The sequence below is a fragment of the Diuraphis noxia genome, unplaced genomic scaffold (genome assembly GCF_037042655.1).
Source record: "Diuraphis noxia isolate RWA-SAM2 unplaced genomic scaffold, SU_Dnox_SAM2 contig0001, whole genome shotgun sequence".
NCBI classification, from domain to species: domain Eukaryota; kingdom Metazoa; phylum Arthropoda; class Insecta; order Hemiptera; family Aphididae; genus Diuraphis; species Diuraphis noxia.
Window position 1 is genome coordinate 64,824,802 of NW_028301711.1, and position 22,525 is coordinate 64,847,326.

The 22,525-nt window shown below is 26.8% G+C and overlaps 2 protein-coding genes across 8 annotated transcripts; one reads left to right on the top strand and one right to left on the bottom strand.

The window, feature by feature from the left end:
- Positions 1-691: 691 nt before the first annotated feature.
- Positions 692-14,078, bottom strand: LOC149061291 (uncharacterized). 6 transcript variants are annotated; one of them, XR_016189587.1, is made up of 5 exons: positions 13,786-14,078; positions 10,546-10,676; positions 10,358-10,471; positions 1,381-1,984; positions 854-1,180 (listed from the first exon to the last, which is right to left on the bottom strand). XR_016189587.1 is itself a non-coding variant. In XM_089216703.1 (2 exons), exons 1-2 carry the CDS (start codon positions 4,162-4,164, stop codon positions 1,965-1,967), a joined length of 390 nt encoding a protein of 129 aa, XP_089072829.1. In that variant the 3' UTR covers positions 854-1,964. The 6 variants fall into 6 exon arrangements, 1 of the variants encoding a protein (XP_089072829.1); XR_016189586.1 differs by having other exon boundaries at positions 1,381-1,968; positions 13,786-14,074; XR_016189584.1 differs by lacking the exons at positions 10,358-10,471; positions 10,546-10,676; positions 13,786-14,078 and adding exons at positions 692-812; positions 3,779-4,164 and having other exon boundaries at positions 1,104-1,180; positions 1,381-1,968.
- Positions 3,917-21,118, top strand: LOC149061292 (sentrin-specific protease 1-like). 2 transcript variants are annotated; one of them, XM_089216698.1, is made up of 4 exons: positions 4,739-4,878; positions 16,767-16,835; positions 16,902-16,972; positions 19,970-21,118. In XM_089216698.1, the coding sequence occupies exons 3-4, from the start codon at positions 16,963-16,965 to the stop codon at positions 20,599-20,601; spliced, it is 642 nt and encodes a 213-aa protein (XP_089072824.1). In that variant the 5' UTR covers positions 4,739-4,878; positions 16,767-16,835; positions 16,902-16,962; the 3' UTR covers positions 20,602-21,118. The 2 variants fall into 2 exon arrangements, 1 of the variants encoding a protein (XP_089072824.1); XR_016189581.1 differs by lacking the exons at positions 16,767-16,835; positions 16,902-16,972; positions 19,970-21,118 and adding exons at positions 3,917-4,059; positions 7,543-8,012 and having other exon boundaries at positions 4,715-4,878.
- The last annotated feature ends 1,407 nt before the right edge of the window (positions 21,119-22,525 follow it).

Genomic DNA, 22,525 nt, shown 5'->3' on the forward strand with positions numbered 1-22,525 from the left:
GTTTTAAATTTTCGCCTTCAATTTAAATCCACTGATAGTACCTACCAAATTAAAATAATGTGTACAAAATTAAAAATAGTTATCTGAATTTTCTAAATGAGTATATCAACAAAATTGCAATAAAATTTAAAAATTCCAGATTTAATTTGTACTTACATAAACGCATTTAAGACTTCCTATCATTAAATTCTAACAGTAGAAGAGAAGCTTCAAATGCAATAACATTCAAACCTTATATTAATAAAATATATATTATTCTATTAAATTCAATTTTCTTAATAGATTTTTTTTTCAACAGAATTATTGGAATAAATAATTTATATTTTATATATATAAATTATTATATTATAATATATTATATATAATATACAGGGTGATTTTTTTATCGAAGAACACTCATACTTTTTTAAATAATGAGTGTTCTTCGATAAAAAAATCACCCTGTATATATATATTATATATATATTAAAAAAATTATTTTTACTTTAATTGACTGGTCAATTTTTTTTTTTTTTGTTTACTTCGTCAAACTTAACAAATTTTTAGTTAAAACCAACATTTTAATAAGTATGAATATACCCAACCAAAACATTTGGTTAATTTAATTATGAATCTAAATTTGTGATACTGAAATTAAATCTATCTTCTGATAAAATAAGATATACATAGGTAATAAACCAATAACAAAACATAAGAAATTGGTTTTTAATTTCATAGCTTAATTTTTTTTCTGTTTATCATTGTAAGGATTGCTTCTTGACTGGTAGTTTTAAATTCTGAAGTACTCAGCAGTCAGCAGCTACAATAACTACCTGTAAATATTTTATTCACTATTTCAGTTAAAAAATAATAATTACGAGTAATATATATAGTAATATATTTTAAAATTTTCAATACAGCTATTCTAACTTGCTGGTTAGGTACCTGTTTCAGGTAGGTAAAAGTACTAAAAATATTATATAAAATAATTAAAATATTGCCTAACAAATGAAGGTAGGTACCCTATAACTGTACTCTGTATATTTTACAGCTTCTAGATAAGTACAAAGTACCAATGTACAATAAATAAAAAAACAACAATTGTATTTAAATTTATAACCCACATCTTTATATCTCATTCCAACTGTCATTTATCAGACACAATTCTCTATGCCCTATGGTTGTAAGTTTAGATAATGTTCTGTTCAATAAGCACCGAATGCTAATTAAACTGGACAAGCATCAAGATTTCCAAGAAGATAAATCATATACCTACGATTTGTGCCTACCAATAGCGTAATTAGGAATCTAACCCACCAAATGTAAAAAGTTAGCAGTAAAATAAAAATTTTGTAGGATCTATCACACTCATCCCCTCTAAATTACGCGGCTGACGCCTACCTCCAGCTCGATGCTTAGTAATAACGTTATTTTTTAAGTCGTAATGTCTTGGATGTAACTTCATTTGGAACGCCTAAGGTGGACACACTGCTGAGTGGTAGCGTTGGAGGTAACTGTAAAACACGGTCGGACATTTACCTCCACCGTGACGCAAAATAATTTTCCCTCCAGCGTTACGGTGTGTTGTGGCGACCTTAAAGCGGATTTACATCAGTGCTAATAAGTCTCAATCGTCGTCCATGAGTACAAATGCTCATGAAAAATTAATTTGATTTTTTAGTGATGAACTGTATTCCTTTTTTTTTTAAAGAAGGAAATCCTTTTTAGGTTTGTATTAAATTTTGAGGTAGATATTAACAGGACTTTTTAAAACAAAATAATTTACAATTTTATCATCGTGTTTTTGATGAGTATGTCAAGTTAGAACAGAAAAACTCCATTTTTTCGAAAACTAATTTTGCTTCAAAACTCCAGATTTTTCTTAATTTTCTTTCTTTGGTATCCTCGTTGTTGCTTTTGAAAATTACTGGGAATTTTCCATGTTGATTTTTGGAATGCTCCAACTTGATTCTAGTACTTACCGCTTACCTGTAGAAAAAAATCACTGAAGTTTAAATTAGAAGCATTACATATTATATGACTACTTGGGCTATTACAAGAATAGTGCCCGTGTCCAATACTATCAATTTTCTCTTTGAATTAAAAACTAGAGTGTCCCTTCCTTTTTGGCTCACGGCACTTTTAGTCATTTTCTAAAAATCCGAGATATCCTATAGTCTACTTAGTTTTATTTAGCTGTGCATGAGTGATAAGTGCCATATAAGTATAAACAAAAGTAATAAGACGTATAGATGACAATAGACATATGTAGCATTAGCATATCCATAGTATATTGTATGAAACAAATTATTAGATTGAAAAATAACCATATATATTTTTAATTAAGAATATAGGTATTTAAAATAATTACACGGAACCCTGATTAAAGTTCGTGGTACTCTAGTTGGGTACGTCTGTCTTATACACATAAAGCGGAATTATAAATTTGTTCGCGTAATATTTGGAGCCTGATTTATAATTTTTTTATAAATTTGAAATCAACACCCATAGTGTTATGGATGGTTATGTGCTACCACTATGTGTGTCAAACTATTGTTCATGATTTATAAATTACATTATTATTATTGATGTGCTTTCATTATTTAAAGTAGCATTACATTCCATGCCAGAAACATCTCTGACTAATTATATATTTATATGTTTAAGATATAATATTATTATTTATCATGTAGGTTCCTACATAGTTCTAGTCTTCTTACGATATAGTTAGTTACTTATCTATATAGAATAATTTTAATGTTCTTTTTTCACAAATTAAAACTAATAAATGATACACCACAACCACAAAATAGTTTCAAACTTCCCTAATGTCACATACGATATTTTATTTTGTTAATTTTGTGTTTTAAGTGCTATTTACAAGCATATTTTATATAAAAAGAAAATAAACTAAATTGTATTGAATAATGAATATGCTAACGAAAACAAACAGTACATTTCAGTTACTATATTGCCGATCGCACCGGTTATTCCGTTCGTTTCCAATAATTTAGTTATTTTTAAAATTGTATCAAATATTATAAATTATAACAATATCTATGCGATTTTAAATGCCTTAAATTACTGTAATCCTTAATAAAACAACAAATTCCTTCTAGCCCACGGTGATACATATATAGCTAGTTAGTGTTGTTAAATATTTGAGCAAGTGTAAAAATAATTTTTTTCTGCGTTGAATGTTTTTTTTTTTTTTTTTTTTAATACCTAATTTTATTTCTGAAGTAGGTACTAGAAAGGTATTTATAGAGTATTTCAGAGCAATATTTGTTTTCATTCTCAGGATCATGCGCAACATGGATTAAACCGTTTCACTTAAAACCGATTCTTGAGTATCTAGGAAATCTTTGAGTAAAAACACATATCACAGAAATTATTCGGAGAATAATATTTTCGAGAGTGTGACAAATCTGTGTTATATTGCATTATAATAATGTGAATTTGAATTCGACTTTCAAAGCAAAATACAATTTTCGTAAATTTAAATTATCCGTGTATTTAGACATGTTAGTATGTACGTGTGTTCTACTTGTTGCTCATATCACCCATTAAAAATGTAATTATCTAAGTTCTAGTTTCGTCACAGGTGGATGGCGTTATTGTAACTTGCAAGTGTAGAACAATTTTATAGGGACACTTTTGACGATGTTCTAGTTCAATTATTTGCAGAACAACCGTCGAGAAAACTCTGTGAACGCAGCAAACTACTGCAGATTGTCGACGGTATATCAATACATCGTGTATTACAATATTGTACAACCTCCACTCGTACTACGTTTACCTCCATAGGGTTGTTCCGATGCGTTTCACTCGTAACGTTCGATACAAACGGAACGTCACTCGTCGACCAATGGGAAGCTCCGAAACAGCATGCCACACTGTCGGACTGAGGCCAGTGCCGCTGCGACGTCCGAGGACCAGTTGTTTACACATTACTGACGCCATTTCGATTCCCGTCAGCGCTGTAAACACGTCGTCCGTGAACGGTAATCGGAATTTTTTTATATTTGTGACCCACTCGCCTTGAGAACAGCAGTCTGAGGATCGCCTATTTTTTGGTACGTAAGTATAAACAACGGCACGGGATGCTGTAACTCTCACGGTCGTACGACGTTCATTTGTCGTTGTTATGTTCATCAATTTATCATTGTCGGTCCGCAACAACATGGACGCTGCGTCCGCGTCCGAGTCGTTAGGGGTGGTCAGCGTCACCGCTCGTCTTAACGAATCGGCTTGAAACGTCCGTAAATCTCCGTATTAACCGCGTTCAATCTGAAAAACACCATATTTTCATGATTTTTATACATCTGAAAACATGGCGTGTACCTCTTGCCCGACCGACGATTGTTATGGCGTATGTCGTGCTATAAGTTCCTACGCCAAAAGTGCGGCCGGCATACGCCATCGTCTGAAACGCGTTCAATCCGATGTCCATGTTGACGATAACGTTTTGTCCGAAAGTATTATAGCTTTGCGCTATACGTTTCGGCAGTGTCGATTAAAATATTTTTCGAGACAACCCCCACCACCCCATCGAGACACGAGTTCCTGAGAAATGTTTTCTTGTACGTGCGATGTGACGCCGACCAAAATGCTAGTTGTCCGAGTAGACTTCTGTGGCATCGACTTCGGCAATGACGATGAATTATTATTTGAATACCTAATATTTGCCATGAAAAGGTTGAACATATTTCTAATGATTTTCTCTCGGTTCTAGATTCGGTGCATCAGAAATCTGTTTGCAATTCATCAGTGTCGATTGGCTTCCAGACATAAATTGAATCTTGCATCCATCCATACCAACAGTTCTTGTCTACTGTAGTTAAACAGTAAGAACTACTTTGTAGGTTGTGTGGAGAGAATTTAGGTGCAAATTGGAAGGTAAGCGGCCAAGTATTCTAAAAAAATATGCGCTTCAAAAACAATTTTATCTATTGATTTGCAAAAATGATTTCTTCAGGTCTTGAAAGACCTGAAATATATACCATACTTTGTCTCATATACCTAAGAGTAAGATTGTTATGTTAAAATGAATTGGTTTTAATCAGACATTTAAAACATGTTACAAACTCATATTTAATTCAAAACTTTGTACTTATAAAACATTAAAAACAATATTTTTTTTTATTAATATGTTTTATGCGTTAAAAATTATATTTTAATTAAAAAAATTCACAAATGTATACATTATTTTAGTGTATATAATTATTATTAAAAAGTAGTAAAATTTAAATAAAACTCATAAAAATTGTTTATTATGTGACAACTATAAATAAGTATTGTGAATTTAAAACGAAACACTGAAAGCTGTGTTTTTGCTTATCATGTTATCACTGTTCTGATCTTGTTACTGGTTACTAACATTCATACCTAAAGTAAATCATAAGATTACGATTTTTATCAGTTGACTGTAACATGCTGGACAGTTGGTGATATTATGATATTAGTGATGACATCGCAGCGACAAAAATCAAGAAAAGTAGTTAACTTTTAAAATTTGATGCTACATATCTATATTCATTTTTTATTTAAATACTTTTTATAATAATAATACCTTATATCATTTTTAAAAAATATACAAACATGTTAAAAAGTTAATGTTATGTAAGTTCTCATTCTTTAACTTGACTTTTTTTATTTTTTTGTTTTCATAATCTTAATTATTTTTTTTTTAATTAAAAGTTTTTATCTATATTAATAAACATAATTATTAAATTTAATTACAAAAACAAAAATTACAAGATGAACGCAATTATAGAAAAATTTCACTGGTATTATTCAGAAAATATGTACAAAAGTAGTACTTACATACATATTAACATTTAGTCTTTAATTCGAGGCTATATATACTATATAGGTATATATATATATTTTAAATAAATTATTATCATTTTTATTTTTAATCAAATCAAAATTACTTAAATATATAATAAGAATTTGATGATGCATTAATATTGCATTAAAATTAAATTTTTTTTTCAACCATATATAACTGGCTATTTAAATATTGAAAAAATAAAAATAACTTAAACTGATAAGTCAATTATAAGTTTCCATATTGTTGTATTTTGGTATACAGCATTACGCAGACGTTTCCTTAAAAGGATTAACTAAATTTTTATATGTTACAATATTTTAAGGTTATACAAATCATTATCACATAATCATATTCAAATCACTACACATATAACTTGAGTTTAAAAAAAATAGGATAACTTTTTTGCTATGAATAGGTGATGCATCATTATATGAATTTGTAAAATTACATAACATAAGTTTTAAATATAATTAAAATTAAAAATATATTTTATGCATTGTATGAACAAACTAGGGTTCAAAATTATTTTGAATGTGCTCAACCTTGTTTGACTTTAAATAGTAGAGATACTGAAACATTAAATCAGATTCTTTTTCTGATGATTGAGATCCATTATACTTAGGATTTAATTGTTTTTCAAAAAATCTGGTGTAACAGCCTTGACAGTCTTATCTTCATTAAGTTTTCTATCCCAATTTTTGATAAAAAATCTAAAAATTCTTTCCGGACATCAATAGCAACATTCAAAATGCAAGAATCTTTTTATTTAATCTAATGAGGTTAATTTTTTTTTTTTTTTTTTTTTGACTTGTCTTCAGCAATTCTTTTCATTTCTTTATATTTATTATTTTTATGATTATTATTAGTAGAGTCAATAGCTGCAGGGTTAAACTGCACTTGCAGCACTAAACTTAAAATATGCTAATTTCCTTTATAGTGTAGACAATCAGAGAAGTGTTTCAACGCAAATCAGATAATAAGAATAATATTTTTACAATATATGTTAGGCTTTTATTTTATAATTATTTCTAAAATATTTGTTAAATATTTCACTTTTTTCTATTATCTTCCATATAGTGTATTAGTTTATTTTTATAAGTTTAAGATTTTTCACTGCACTCATATCTAATAATATCGCTGTATGTGTAAGCTTTAAAAAAATATGTATGCACTTATACGTTTAAAATATTAATATAATCTTAGAATAAGTTCAAAATATGTATCCATACAATAAACTTTGTGAACAGTCGGTTTATCTGAAATATTATGTACTATACACATTTGGGTGTTAGAAACTAAATATTTATACAAAATATATGCAATATTATAGATTTTAAGTTATTTGTAACTAAATCTTAGTTGGTTGATAGATTTTATGAATTCGGGATGCTTAATATGATTAAATAGTATGTTAGTTTTATAATTAAATGCTCTGATGTCTGTAAATCAAACATTTTTTGTATGTTTTATGAAATTATTTGATATTTGTGGCATACCTATTCTTTTATTATTGCAATGGAAACACTCAATCTTATTTTGTAGACGTAATTTGTCGGATAACAAAATGAAAACGTTGATTTAATATTTGTGTTAATATTAATAATACGGTTAACTCTAAAAGTGTCATTATTTTATAAATCTACAAAGTAAACACTATTTAATTTAAATATTTTTAATACTGTATGTATACATTATACTATTACATATAACCTTAAAAATTTTTTTAGTAGAATTAACGGCGGCGAATTGCATACAATACAATACGAGATCGTACATCAAGAGTCGCCCCCATCATTATTGTCCCGTTTTTATAATTTAAGTATCAGATGCAAATCATAGCATCTTAAATTAAGTTATTTAATGTGTAAAAATCATATATTTTTAAGTTTATATTAAGTTTGTATTCTGGATGCAGTGTCTTACAGTAGCCCCCCACTCCTATCTAAAAAATGTACTATGAGTATGTGACCTATTGCTATGTCATAGATAAATTAGGTGATCAGCGCTACTGGTATAAACTATGAAAACTTGACATTTACAATGAAGTAAAATTCATATATAATTACTTATACATAAATTCTTAACTATATTATAAATCTAGCTTATAAATATTTATATTTATTATATTTATTATATGTCTGATTTTGGTGCTAAAATTAAACAACATTCAGTTTTTATTAATTTATATAACAGACAATTTATTAATTAGGTGTTATAAATTACAGTACTTTTATAATTAAAGACTACATTTTTCCTTTGCATCTGCTGTTTAACATAGAAAGACCATTCTTATAATATAATATGGGTTATGTTTTATAAATATTATGATAAAATCTATAACAATATCGACATTATTAAGATTATATGAGGGATAATAAGTGAACATTATTTTGGTATTTATGCTAGTCATTCATATTAAAGCCTAATTAATTTATCTTAAAGCATCTGAGATGTAATGTTCAACATTTTGTCTCCAAAAAAAAAAAAATGTTCCCTATATTGATAAAAAAATTTCATACATTAATTTTAAGTTCCAAGTACCCACAAATGATTTTTTAAATAACCTAAAACAAAATAACTTTAATCCTTAAGATTTTAATTTCTTGCAAATTTATCTCAATGTCTAAAAAATTAAAATACTGTTTATACATAAAGATTATATTTAAGGTTTTTTTGTTACAGTATTTGCTGATTATGAGAAACCTTGTATGAAATTTTGTAATCTTAGCTATAAAAATTTAATATTTTATAAATTTTGAACAGCAAAATTACATTCAACTTTTAGTGACAATATTTAACCCGTCATTGGTATCGTTATGCAACGTCCCGCCATTGGTATCAAGTGAGCGCCGCGCTCACCTCGTTTTTTAATCATTATTCATGAAATAATCAAAATTGAAAATTGAAACCAACACCAAATTATTTATGTTCTTATTTTTTTTTATTAAAAATATGCAATTTTTCTAAATTATAAATATTTTAGCCTAAAAAAATTAAAAACTACAATACGTTAAGACGTTTCTCATAAACATAGGTCTTTCGATAAATATTTTTTTAAATCATGTTTTATCATTTTTTATACATAATATTATAATAATACAATAATTATTATTCATTGTTCATTTTAAAAAAAAAATATTACGTTGATACTAATGGGTGAGTATAACTTTCACATTATGGATAATGCCACAGAATAAATTATAATGCTAACATTGCAAACGCTGATATCTTATCAAGAAATATTTATAAAATTATAATATTTACAAAAGTATATTTGGACACACATTGATTGAAGGTTGAAATAGTAATAAATGAATCAAGTAAACAATAAAAAAAATAGTTTTTAAAATACTAACGAGGTGAGCGCTGCGCTCACCACGATACCAATGACGGGTTAAATTTGAAAGGATTAAAAACAATTATTCCCATGTATCTTTTATAGTTTTACTCTTAGAAACAAAATTTATAAGGAATTTTGTATTAAAATTATAAACATTATCCGATCCATGAAAAAATAAATATATTGATTAGAATAAAACTAAAAAAAAAAATTGAAAATATTTCGATGAGATAAGAAATTTTGAAAATTGTATATTGTATATGAAATGATAAAATATAACTCTTGGTGAAATTGTCAACTATTTATAATTACAATTCATAGTAAACATAAAATAATAATTAATTACAAAATAAGAGAACTTGTTATTTTACCTGTGAGTTTGTCTTAAAATGTGTGAATTGTAAAAAAAAATTTTGTTTTTAAGAGGACTCCACACTCTCATGTTGTCAAGTGTGTAGCATAGCAAATGCTATGGGCTTTTTAATATATTTTAATTTTAATGTGAGTTATGAGTTTTTGATATATACAAACGATTTACAATTTTAATAACTCGTTTTAAATTTAAAATATAATAAAAAGCCCATGAGATGCCCTAGATAATAAACTTGCTTTTAATTTTTATAACAGATCAATTCACTTGAAATTATAAACTAAAAATGTCCTTTGTTAACAAAAAAAAATGTAAGCAGCTGTTCTGATAATTAAAAATTTACATTACAAAAAATAATGGGGTGAAGACGACGCTCAGTCAATACCAATGGTGAGAAGTTTGCAGTGATCCATGACGGGTTCACAATTTTCAGACATTTTTTTTTCTACATTTTAGGAGGAAAAAGTCGTTTAAAGTATTTGTTATTGTTTGCTATTCAGTTACATCTAATTTTAGATTAAATATTTTCTATACTTGAAAAATTTTAAGTGTTACTCTGAAAAGTACCAACAAAATCCAATTTTCTGTCTAGAAACCACCCTCAAAGTTGAAAACATTATGTAGGTATTAATCATACACACAAACCCATCATATTTGTAAAACCAATACACTAATCTTAGAATGAACCCTTCACTTAGAACATACAAATTATTTTATTAATTTGAGACCACAAATACATTTTGCACACTGGCCTCAGATTTAATTTTACCTCAGTGATATTATTATTTAATTCTACTGCTAAATACTATATTTGTATAATTGGTTCACTTACCACATGTTTTAAAAATCCATTTCCTATTTGGAGTAACTTAATCAATGCACTCCAAATATATCATTCTGTGACTTGTGTTTGTTGATTGACTGTTGAAGGGAACTTTTTGTTCGACTATACAGAATTCAAATTTCATGAATTAATTTATTAGATTAAAATTGGTAAAAATTATGTTAAAATAGTAAAACCTCTAGTCGAAATGCCGATTTGGGCAATACTGTGTCAGCTCGAACACTGATGACGTGGCATAACACTTTTGTAACTTAAAGCTGATTGGTGCGCGATCACGTTTCCATCACGATCTCTCATCAGCTTATTCCTAGGATCAGTGACACAATCATTTAAGTTGCCTTATCACAGATTTATAACAAATAATTTATACATAATATATTATTAAATTTAAACAACCACGAGTCATCAAAAGGACATGGGCAATACAAAGATATTAGAAAGTTTACGAAATAAACGCCAATTATAACCACTGGAGGCGCTAGAAGTCCGCCGACCATTTTATTTTAAATCTGTTCATTCTATTCTCTATTATAATATATAATTTCTTTGTCCGTGGTTAAAACCATAGTGTGGTTACTGGTTAATAAGAATTACTAGCACTCGAGTGGTAAATTTTCTAAACTAATTATTTTTTCTTCATAGTTTCATACCGCACTGTATAATGTATGATATCAATTATTATTGATGTTTGAATTTGATATAGTAATTTGTCTAATGTGAAAATTTTAAATTCTAAAGTAATAATGTTATTTACAAACAGTTCATTTTTTTCTTATAATATTAATTAACTTGCTACAAGTTTTTACAGCTGTTTTTGCCTTATAATTTTTTTCTTTTTCGATTAATAATATATGTATTATTGCCTAAAGCGCATTACAATATACGTGGAGAGAAAATTTCAGAAATCATTTCTAATTGTTTTATTGTGATATAAATAATTATATTTTTACCAACCCTCTGTTCGATATGTATCCGTTTAGCTATTGGTTCTTATTTATCCTTTTTTCTTATTTTTATAATATAATTATGGTCATTTGATAATTATCATTATTGTATTGTTTACCTGATAAATGATGTATATTGATAGCACATTAAAAATAATCAAATTTAGATAATACAGTATAACAATAATATATTGATTTTTTTTGTAAAACATTAGACAACAAACATATTTGATTGTATCATCTTTATTTAAGAAAGTGACATGTAAGGCTCCATGTAGGACTTAATAAAAACCCGTACATATACTAAAAAATTAAATTTCTAATTTTAAATCGACATTTTAAATTTTATTAATTTGTCATTGATTTAATAAAATTTGTACATTGTATATTGTATATTCATTATGATTTATCTATTGTAGCCAAAGCTGAGCAAGTTAGATGTTTTTTTCAATTAATTTTTAAAATATAAATTTAAGTTTAAAATAAACTTAACAAATACCAACTATTAACTTAACATTAATCCATTAGATATTATGTTAATTAAATATCCGTTGATAATATTTTAATTAGTTAAGTAAGTGATAATCACTTAGATACTGAAGCCATAGATACTGAAATCATTCTTTAACATAAAAAAAAATCTATGTTTTTAAATGATAAAAATATAATCCAAAATCCTATTACAACTGTCTAACTTAGTAATTAAATTTTAAATATTAAACCAACTTGTTCATTCAATAGGCGGGAATATCAAACACAATTAAGCACTCATTTAAAATAATTATTGTACATATTATTGACCAATTGCAAATAGGCCATAATGATGCAGGGTTTCTAAAATCCTATTTCTCGCCTGTGTTATACAAAGACAAAAAATAACCGTGTCAGATCCCACTCTTTGTGCAAATAGGGTTTTCTCATTTGGATACTTTTTGAGAATTACTGATTATTGATTCAATAACATAATAATATGTATTGAGCAATTCTTAATTTCGATTTTATTTGATAAACCACTCGACTCTTGCGTAATGGTCATAAATAATTCGTGCATATTGTGAGTAATAAATTATTTTTTCAAGTGCACGTTTTTGAATTTTCTTAAGAATATTTTAAAACATATTTTTAGACAATATTTAATGAGTGAAATATATCGCGAGTCCGCGACTATAATGGCCAATAATACAGAACAGTATACATTAACATTTGATACTTGATCAGATAAATAAAATCGAACGGGTGTACCAACCTGACGTTACACACTTGTTTACTCCAGTTATGGTCAGCAGATCACGTTTAGTTCTGTTAGAGTGAATTGGCCTCTTATAATATTTAAAAATTAGATTATTATCTATGCAATGGTAACCGAGTTATTATGAGTATCTTAAGATAAACAAACAATTAGAGTTTTAAAAAACTTACAACTCACTCTAAAATGTAAGTAAAATAAAAAGCAAATGGCATTGACCAGACAATTATCTTACCTTTAAATTTTATAAGAGGAAAATTCACTTTAATTTTTTAAACCAACGGAGTTCAACAGCAATTGTCGTTGTGACGTTGTAACAAAATTTCCTTGAGTCCCTTCAATCTGGCCATAGTCAACCGTCTCGGCTAATTTACAATGTAATTTCCCTGCTTATAATAATGTGTCGCCAAGGAAAAAACTGTTTGGAAACCTCTGCATTAGATTATAATTCATATAAATATCATCGATTTCTAGACACCAAAAAGTAGTCAGTCGTTTGATATATTCTTGACACACGTTGGTGGGGATGACCGACCATTTTTTTTTTAAATTGTGGATTTATGAGAATTTTAAAATATTAATATTCTACATACGCATAACTCATTTAAAAATTAGAATATCGTAAAAAACAGATCGAGAGAACACAGATATTCTATTTCCGTCATGTATTAATTGTGTCGCATTGGCAAATGGTTACAAATGGTAGCCATAAGCTAGAGTAGAACTGTAGTCATAGACATGACACTAATCATAACACCCGGAGAGGATGGGTCATACTATGCTTGAGTCAAAGAGGTTGTACTAAAATAGAGTAATAGTAACAACTAACAATTGTTGTAAAATTGAAATATTATAATGCGCATTTGAAGTGTATGTTGCACACTAAGATCTTCGTGTTTTAATCGGGATTTTCTATGAAAAAAATGGTAAAATAGATTAGGTACTATATGTATCTGTTCAATATTAAGCGTTCGATAAATTACACATGTGGTACACGATATTATACTGATCAGTATCTGACTCAGACTTTGGAATTATTCGGTACAGCTTCGTTTAAATTTCCTACATTGCGTTTTTTATTTAAATTTTGAAACATGTATTCTAACGTTAAGTAGTATGCAGATGAAGAAAAAAATGAGGAAGTTATTATTTTATATTTTTATGGATTCTAACCTTTCCAAATTTCAAATTTTTCACTTTTTCACGCACAAGCACAGCAAACTTACCAAAGTTCTCTTCTTGAAAATGTTCTTCATAAGTGTTCGTGTGTTTGCATAGGTCTAGACTCCAAATATTTTCTTCATTATTCTTTGAACAAAGGTAATGTCTTTTGCTATTATATTTCTAAAGTTACTGTTACTTTATCATGAATTACATTAATTTTAAATAAATCACAAAAGAAGAAATAAAGAAACTGTAAATTAAAAAACCTACCACCCAGTTACGAGTTTGTTGTGGTCAATGACCCGATAACGCAGTATACGGTTGCAACGATACTTATCAAAAAATTACATAAAACAAAAGTATGATCGGCCGTCGCGTCGCTAATCGAGTCAGATAGCTCAACGATAACCCCCACTTTTGCAATTTTTCATTTTTACGCATGCGCACAAACGCTCTTGTTCAGTGGTTTCCAAGAAGGCGAATTTATTTTGATCTTTCAATAAATTTCCATGAGAAATAGATACATGCAGACAATCAATACCTAGTCGTTCCGTGTAAATTCAAAACATTGGTTATAATCAGCATATTTACCTATTATTTATAAATTTAAACCCTTATCACTTGATATTTATATAAGCTACACTTAGGAATTGACGAGAGAAAATTACATTGCTCACTTGAAGAATTTTTCGACATCTTAAGTGCATAGCAATGGTAGAGAATCCATGCAAGTATGCATACGCGTAACCGAAAAATCTCTATAAGCATATCCTAACTTTCAAAACTTTAATTTCCCCAACATTTTTTCGCACTATCTCATCAACTTAATGAAAGAAAATATTTAAAATGACCGGATATAAATGGCATGTTACTAGATATTTTTCTCTAGAAGAAAAATAACGAATCTCCTATGTAGCAATTTTCATGTAAAAAAATTACTACAAAATTGTTACAATATTATTTTCAAAAATAATAATGATAACTGTCATAATAATAATATAATAATTTTATAATTACAAATTATTACCTGTATGTAGTGTTGTGTCTAATATGTATTATTTGTTTTTGAATATCTATCATACTACTGCGCAAACATATTTAGTAGAAATGTAGCATGCTACCACTTTGTTGGTAATTTAATAAAAAAATTTTTGTATTTATTGTTGATCAGCCGAATCGTGGGAAAAAAATCCCCCGATGAACGACCCCGGAAAATAAATCCACAGACCGCAATATTACTCACAACCTCATGAAAATGGTTGAACATATATTTTTAAACGTTAATTAATACCTACCCACAGTAAAAACATAGCATATAAAAATATTTCGAATAATTAATGCGTCAATAATACAAAATATAGATAATAATTATCAAACAACGTAGGCACCTATTCGCAGTAAAAACATATAATAATATAATTGTTTGTAGTTTTTTGAAATTTTCAACAAATGTTTATATGATGTTTTCTATGTATGAATGCATGATAACATTTTCAAAATATTTTAAATATTTCAGAGCTATTTATAAATCAAACGTCATGATTATGACTTTATATATTAGACAAAAAACTGTTGACATTTTTATATGTAATTATAACGGAAAACAAAAATAATTAATACCAACAATTACAAACATTTTCTAAAACTGCAAAAAATTTTCAATTTCTATACCTAAGTATTGCAAATTTAAAACAAGGTTTCTCATAAGTGTTTGAAAAAAAATTTAAAATACTCTATGGGACATAGGTACTAGGTACTCGGTATTTTTTATAGATACTTTAAGTTAAAATTATAAGGATAAAAAATATTTAAAAATATAATTTTTTAATAAAAACTATAAACTTTGTTTTTCTAACAACTATATTAATTTATTGAATGATATAATATAATAATATAGTATAATATAATATAATATACGTATTTGTAATTAAATATTAATAATGCGGTAATTATAGATACCAATTATCGTTTAAAAAATATTTGTGAATGAGGTTGTGAGTAATATTTTAGTCTGTGGATTTTTTTTCCGATTACCGATTAGCGTTACTATTATAGCAATACATAAAACTACGAAAATCGATTAGAAAAAAATTTGTATCCACTACCAGCCTAAAAAAATTATCATATTAAAAATTTAAAATACGTGTTGCAATAATCGCAACTAAGGTAAATTTGTAAACGCGTATCTAATTTTTCTTTTAAAAAATATTTCCTATTTCTCTGAGATTCGGACTTCAGGTTATATCTTTATTATATTCTATGATTTCTGGGACAATTTCTAAAGTTGCAGTTACTTTATCGGATGACGATTTACGATTTACGATTTACAATACATTTATTATAATCTAACACCTGTATCAATAATCACCTCCAGGCTTGACCATCGACAAGTAAAAGTTAATGAAAATAAGTTAAAAATAATGCATTATTAATACATCAAGGAACATTATAATCATTATATAGTATAATAGGTAGTTAACAGGTAGTTATTGAAATATTTTTTAACAACGGTTAATTAGTTAGTTATTTTTCTATCTGAGTGCCGCATTTACAGGAGCTTCACTTAATCAATTTAATATCCTATTTATTTATTATTTTTCATTTTCCTAACATTAACATGAATACATGATGAAGCAATTTTTTCAACGCTGTTCATCGTAGAAAATAAAAACTGATAATGAAAACAGATTTTTATTATTAGGTGCTATCTGACCAAACCGAAGGAAAATCGGTTGCCGTCTGAGGCTACCCCTTATATTATAATAAGAGACAGAGTGTGGTTATTGCAATTTAATAGTGGTTAAACGATAAAATAATATTTTTATAGTTAAAACAGAATAACTTAATTTTGTGTCAATTTAATCATAAAATATATTTAAATTTTTATGAAAAATCTACGATCTTATAATTTTTAAATTTTTTGGTTATAGTATGGTCTATTTATAATGATCCTTGTATTGAATTCTCTAGCATTTTAACTTAACGGAAAAAAATATATTTATATTTATAAAAAAATAAACTGAGTTATAAAAATTGTTCACAGAAAATTTGATGCTTGGTTACAACAGTCAGAACAATTTCACACATTGTGGTTCATTACTGGAATAAAATTGTAAGTTATTTGTAATAATTTCTTTTTTTCATGTATTATAAAACTTTTGACTGATTTTTTTTTTAGGTCGCTGCTGTTGTATAGTCAAAAACTTACTTACTCCAATCCTTAATTTCTACGAATTATCATGTCTCAAGGTATAATTAGTTTTATTTTTATTTAATTATAATTTGTTTGGAGGTATAAGTTATTTTAGTCCATGTGGATTCTCTTCTAGTCGAAATTCACAAATTCCCTATCCTTTTTTAATCTATTAAAATTTAAAATAGACAAATGAACAATGCCCATCTGACACGATGACTGCCATTATTTCGATAAAATAGGACATTTGGCTATTAAAAATTGTGTAAATTAAGTTTGAAATTTTGTGGGCTCTAAAAACATAAATAATTTAAGTTTATGTATTATCTAATAAAATACAATAAAACTTCGGTAAGACAAAAACCCTGATAATACAAACAATTTCTTTGGTGCCGATTCAAATACAAAACAAATGTGAGCCCCTCTTCGAGTCAGAAATTCCGTTTAGACAGAAATATTGGACGGTCCTAAGTGATTCCATCTTGGCGTGGTTTTACTGTAATATGGATATAATAAATAACACGAAATTTAAAATTAATTAAAAATACATGTAAAATGGAGTGAGACTTAGGCTACTTAGGGTGTATTTAGACAAAAATGTTTTTAATCATTTTTATTCAATCTTTCTGAATACTGATGAATTGAATAGTATAAATACAAATTAATTAAAAAAAAAAAATGTAGAATGTAGCATTGATAAGTTAAAAAAATTGGTGAATTGTGTGTAACATTGGACATCATTGATTTATAGTGCTTAATAATAAATAAAAATTGTATTTACTTCTTATGTTATAATATAATATTAATAAACTTTTTAATTCCAAATCTTAACTAAATATTGAGGACGATAAACAAAATTTTTATTTTATTATTTTTATATATAGAATTTGTTTATTTTTGTTATTAAAATATTTTTAATGAAGTTTTACAAAAGATATTTTTGTTTAACATAAATTAACTGTTTTGACACCACATGGACATTTGTTTTTTTCGTCTTACAAACATACATCATACCAGATTTTACATTCACTATAGAATGTGTTTACTCTATAATTTTAAATATAAGAATATTAATTATATTATCTTTGAGCATCTTGGAGGATTTATTTAATATTATTTTTAAGTAAGTCATGATCGTTTTAAAATCTACAAACAAAACCATAAACAGTTTAATAATGGTAATAACTTACTTAAACTTTAAAGTTAAAAATATCAATAAAATACACCTAGATGCCTTAGTTAATATTCTTGTCATTTTCTGGTACATTTTTAATTATAGTAGATAATGATCAATGATTAAAATAAATTTAAACATAAATGTTATAGATTTTATAAGATTTAATTTTTCTTGAAAATACTATACCATGTTTATTTGAATTTGTATATTTACAAATATTATAATATATCTTTTCTTTTTCATATCTATATTGTTTAATACAGTTTTTATTGGAGTCCAAAAATTTGAAATAATAAATAATTTATGTCCAGAGTACAAGTTTTTGTCAAATCCTCATATTTTTGTTATACTTATATGAAAAAAAAAAATTGTAAGGTACGCTAACAGTCTAGTTGTTTGGCTTTCACAGTCCAGATTTTGACCGTGGTCCACTAATTTCCAACTGTTGTTCTAAAGTTATTTGATTTTTAATATTTCACATTATAAAAATATAAATATTCCAAAACTTAATTTAGTCCACCAAAAATCTAATTGGTAACCTCTTAGCTAGGACATCTATAAATAAATATAAAATTACTTGTGCTGAGTGATTCATCATCGCCTATCCAGCTCTGCTGAAGGTATCAGTATGAAGTTTAGACAGCAGTTTTGTTGTTTTAGTATATAGGCTCTCACTAAGAAAGTTTTTTTTAAATTCGAACTCTGCCAGGTTTAAAAAGGTTATAATAATATAAAGAAGAAAAAATGTTTGTTTGAATGATTTAACCTCTTGATCTATCTAACTGACTTTAAAAATTTTTTACCATCAGAAAGCTATACAGTCCCATGAATTTACAGACTATATTTTATCTTGATAATTGGCCCTTAAATTTTTTATTGCAAATTTGGGATTTTTATATATTTAATAATTAATATAATAATAATAATATTAAATATATTTTTGTTTATTATATGGTTGCTATTGGTTATACAATTTATAAATGCATGGACAAATAATTATTAATAATGTTATAAGGTTACAATTAAAAATTGTATCACCTTTACAAAGCTAAAAATGGGATAAAATATTATGATTGAATATATAATTTTAGTCCTGTATTTTATATGATTGTGTTAATTACCTTAAATGGATATTAAGATAGGGAAAATCCTCGGGAATTTGTCATGGTAAATTTTGAACATGACTATGCTTGATGTTAAACGACAAATTAAACAACAATTTTGAATCATATAGAGCTGGTATTTTTAACGGGGCAACTAAGTACATGGAGATCAGCTAGTTAAGCATATAATATAAAAACATTATGTTTCATTAAGCTATAGGTGAGAAAAAATTACAGTCCAAAATTTGAAACTATGTTGTTACATTTTAATGTTACTGGCAAATGATGTAATATTGTTATAAGTTAGAAATGTCAGTTGTAACCAAGTTACTTAACTATGAAACATGTAACTGATTATTAAGTACCTATTGTTTAGGGGTCTGTTTAGTAAGCAGTTAGGAGTACTTTTATATAGGAAAACTCAAATTTCCTTTTGGTAACGTTTGGTCAGTTCTCAATGTATAGAAATCATTCTAAAGCGTATAAAACAGATCTTTTACATAACAGTTATCTGCACATTTTGTCCTCATGTTTTTATTATCTTAAAGCTGGGACTTGGTTTATTGAGTAAAAGTCACTACATGGCATAATCTTCATTCTCATGTTTGTTTAGTACTTGAATAAAAAATCAGAAATTAGTCTGATCTCACAAGAGTTATAAATATTACCTAGGTACCTTATTTTTATGTTATTACTTACTGCCATTAGTTTTAACAAATATAAAATTAAAAAAACTCTATTGTTTACCTAACAAATATATTTTATGATTTTAGTGATTCTTGAGAGGCAGTTTTATCTCACTGATGAAGTTATTAATCGTTACCTAAAACTGATAATGAGGAGGAATCCGGAAGTCTATGCGTTCGATACTTTTTTTTTCAACAAATACTGTACAGCAGGTTTTAACGGTGTGAAAACTTGGACAAAAAAAGTCAATATATTCAACAAATCTAAACTGCTAATACCCATTAACATTGTTGGTAATAAGGGGCGATTTCGCCACTGGGCACTCATTTATGTCAATATGGAAACAGAACAAATTTTCTATTACGACAGCCTAAAGGATGTGATAAAACCAGCTACCTTTATGGATAAAATATTGAAGTACTTAAAAGAAGAACATTTGCATAAATTGAATTCAACGCTTCCAAACGAAACTGGATGGAAACGTTTGCCGGGTGAATGTCCAGGTCAAGATAATGGAAAGGATTGTGGTGTGTTTTTGTGTGTCTTCGCCGAATATTTGACTAGAGGCGCAGTATTTAACTTTACTCAGGACCACATGATGTCGTTCAGGCAGCTGATTTTGCATGAACTAACCATCCAAAGACTTATCGATGTGAATGTTGCCTCATTTGACATTGATATGTTTATTCAAAATGCTATTCATGGTCAAAATAATTAAAATTAAAAATTAATTTTAAGTAGTATATTTATTTGTAAATAATAAAATATTAGTGTTAGTTATTTTAATTATGCTTAAGGAAAATTGTGTAAATAATAATTGTTATAGTAATAAGTAATGTGATTAGTAATATAGTTATAGTAATTAGTAATATAGTATAATAATATTTGTAATAAGAAAAACTGTAAAATAAAAAAAAATGGACTGATATTAATTATAATTTATACTAGCATACATGTATTTACTTTATTATTAAAGTACCATAAAAAAAAAAAAAAAAAATGAACTTAAACTTCAATTGATATATAATTAATTAGTATAACTAACAGTTGTACTAAAATTTGTTATATGTTGATTTGCTGAGGCGATAGAGCCTAAGAGAGGTAGATGCGTGACGTCACTAGATCACACGATGCGGCGGCTGTCAATACATTTAAACCTGAATCGCCGACGTGGTTTAGGTTATTTATTTATAATTTTTGTTATATCAAATAAAAATTAAAAATTATGAAAATTATCATAAGTTTTTGGGTTATCTTTATTGTGTACGTAATTAATTTATATTACTTATATTAATTACGATATTATAATAGGTATTGAGATAATATGTTTTCGATATTTCATATAAATAATATTTTATGCTTAGGTATAGGTATAATATATATTTAGATGTATAAATATTTATTATAATAAAAACTAATAGGTAATAAGAATAACAATATTAACATTTCGAACAGAATACAATTATAAAATTAAGTTGAAAATCTTGAATATCTGTAAAGCCTTTTTCTTGAAAATGTTTTGAACATATTCTAGATCCACTACTCGAGACAAAATCTTAACATTTACCATTAATTAAATCTAAGTGGTGATTCATTTCTTTTTGGAAAACTAAAGAAGTTTATATTTTCAGATTGGCTGCAAGTTGCCCTTTTCTTATCGTTATTTGAGTTGCATCCAAATACAGAACAAAGAACATTTTACCCCTAAAATTGTGCCATGTGAATAATTTTCAATTTTATTTTTTGTTTTAACAATAATTTGTTGTGTAAATATAATAAAAACATCGAACAGCAAATTTAAAAAGAATGAATCAATGGTTTGTATCACGTGGGTAAGTGCCTAAACTATTACTCACTTCTTCATCTAAAATAATTTTTGAAGATGAGCTTATCTCCGTTATACAGTTTTTCTTTGTTGTTATGTGAAAGTTGTCAGTTGCAATTTAATATTAATGTAATTTTTCCAGCTCAAAACGACAAATACACTCTTGGTCAGTGATAAACCTAATACATTTATTACATAAACACCAATTGTATGCATTCATTTTAAAATGACCCTCTAAATGTACCCGCATATCTGGTTAATTTGTACCTGACTGAATATCAGCCATATAAATATCGTCGACAGTGGGCTCAAAAGTATATTATACTGTACATAGACGGATTGACATATTTAAATATTTGTAATAAACTGTCAAAAACAAATAGAAATCGTTATAAAATATATTTTGCTCATGCAATAACACTTCTTATGAATATAATATAACATAATAAAGTTACTTATAACAATGCCAATTTTATATAAATTACGTATGTAATCAACAAATTACTACCTCTTATTAATTGATAAAATAAAATGATTATCATATAGTATAAATTAAAATTTATAATACGTAACTTTACCTCGTAAAACGACGATCGTTTGTCAACATAGAATATGTCTTATTTGGATGAAAACATAATATAAATATCCAAATACAGTATTGTCATACGACCGTTCATTGTTGTGTCAACCATAAGTTATTTATAATAAAATTGAATATAACAAAAGTTATAAGTAAATAACTTTGATCGCGTCAACATTCCTGTTAAAAATAAATATTCAAGTATGTATAGGTAATTGAGTAGGTATACTACCAGTA

Excerpts from the sequence above, each read along its gene's own strand:
- LOC149061291 (XM_089216703.1), bottom strand. The coding sequence starts at position 4,164 with ATGTTGTTGCGGACCGACAATGATAAATTGATGAACATAACAACGACA.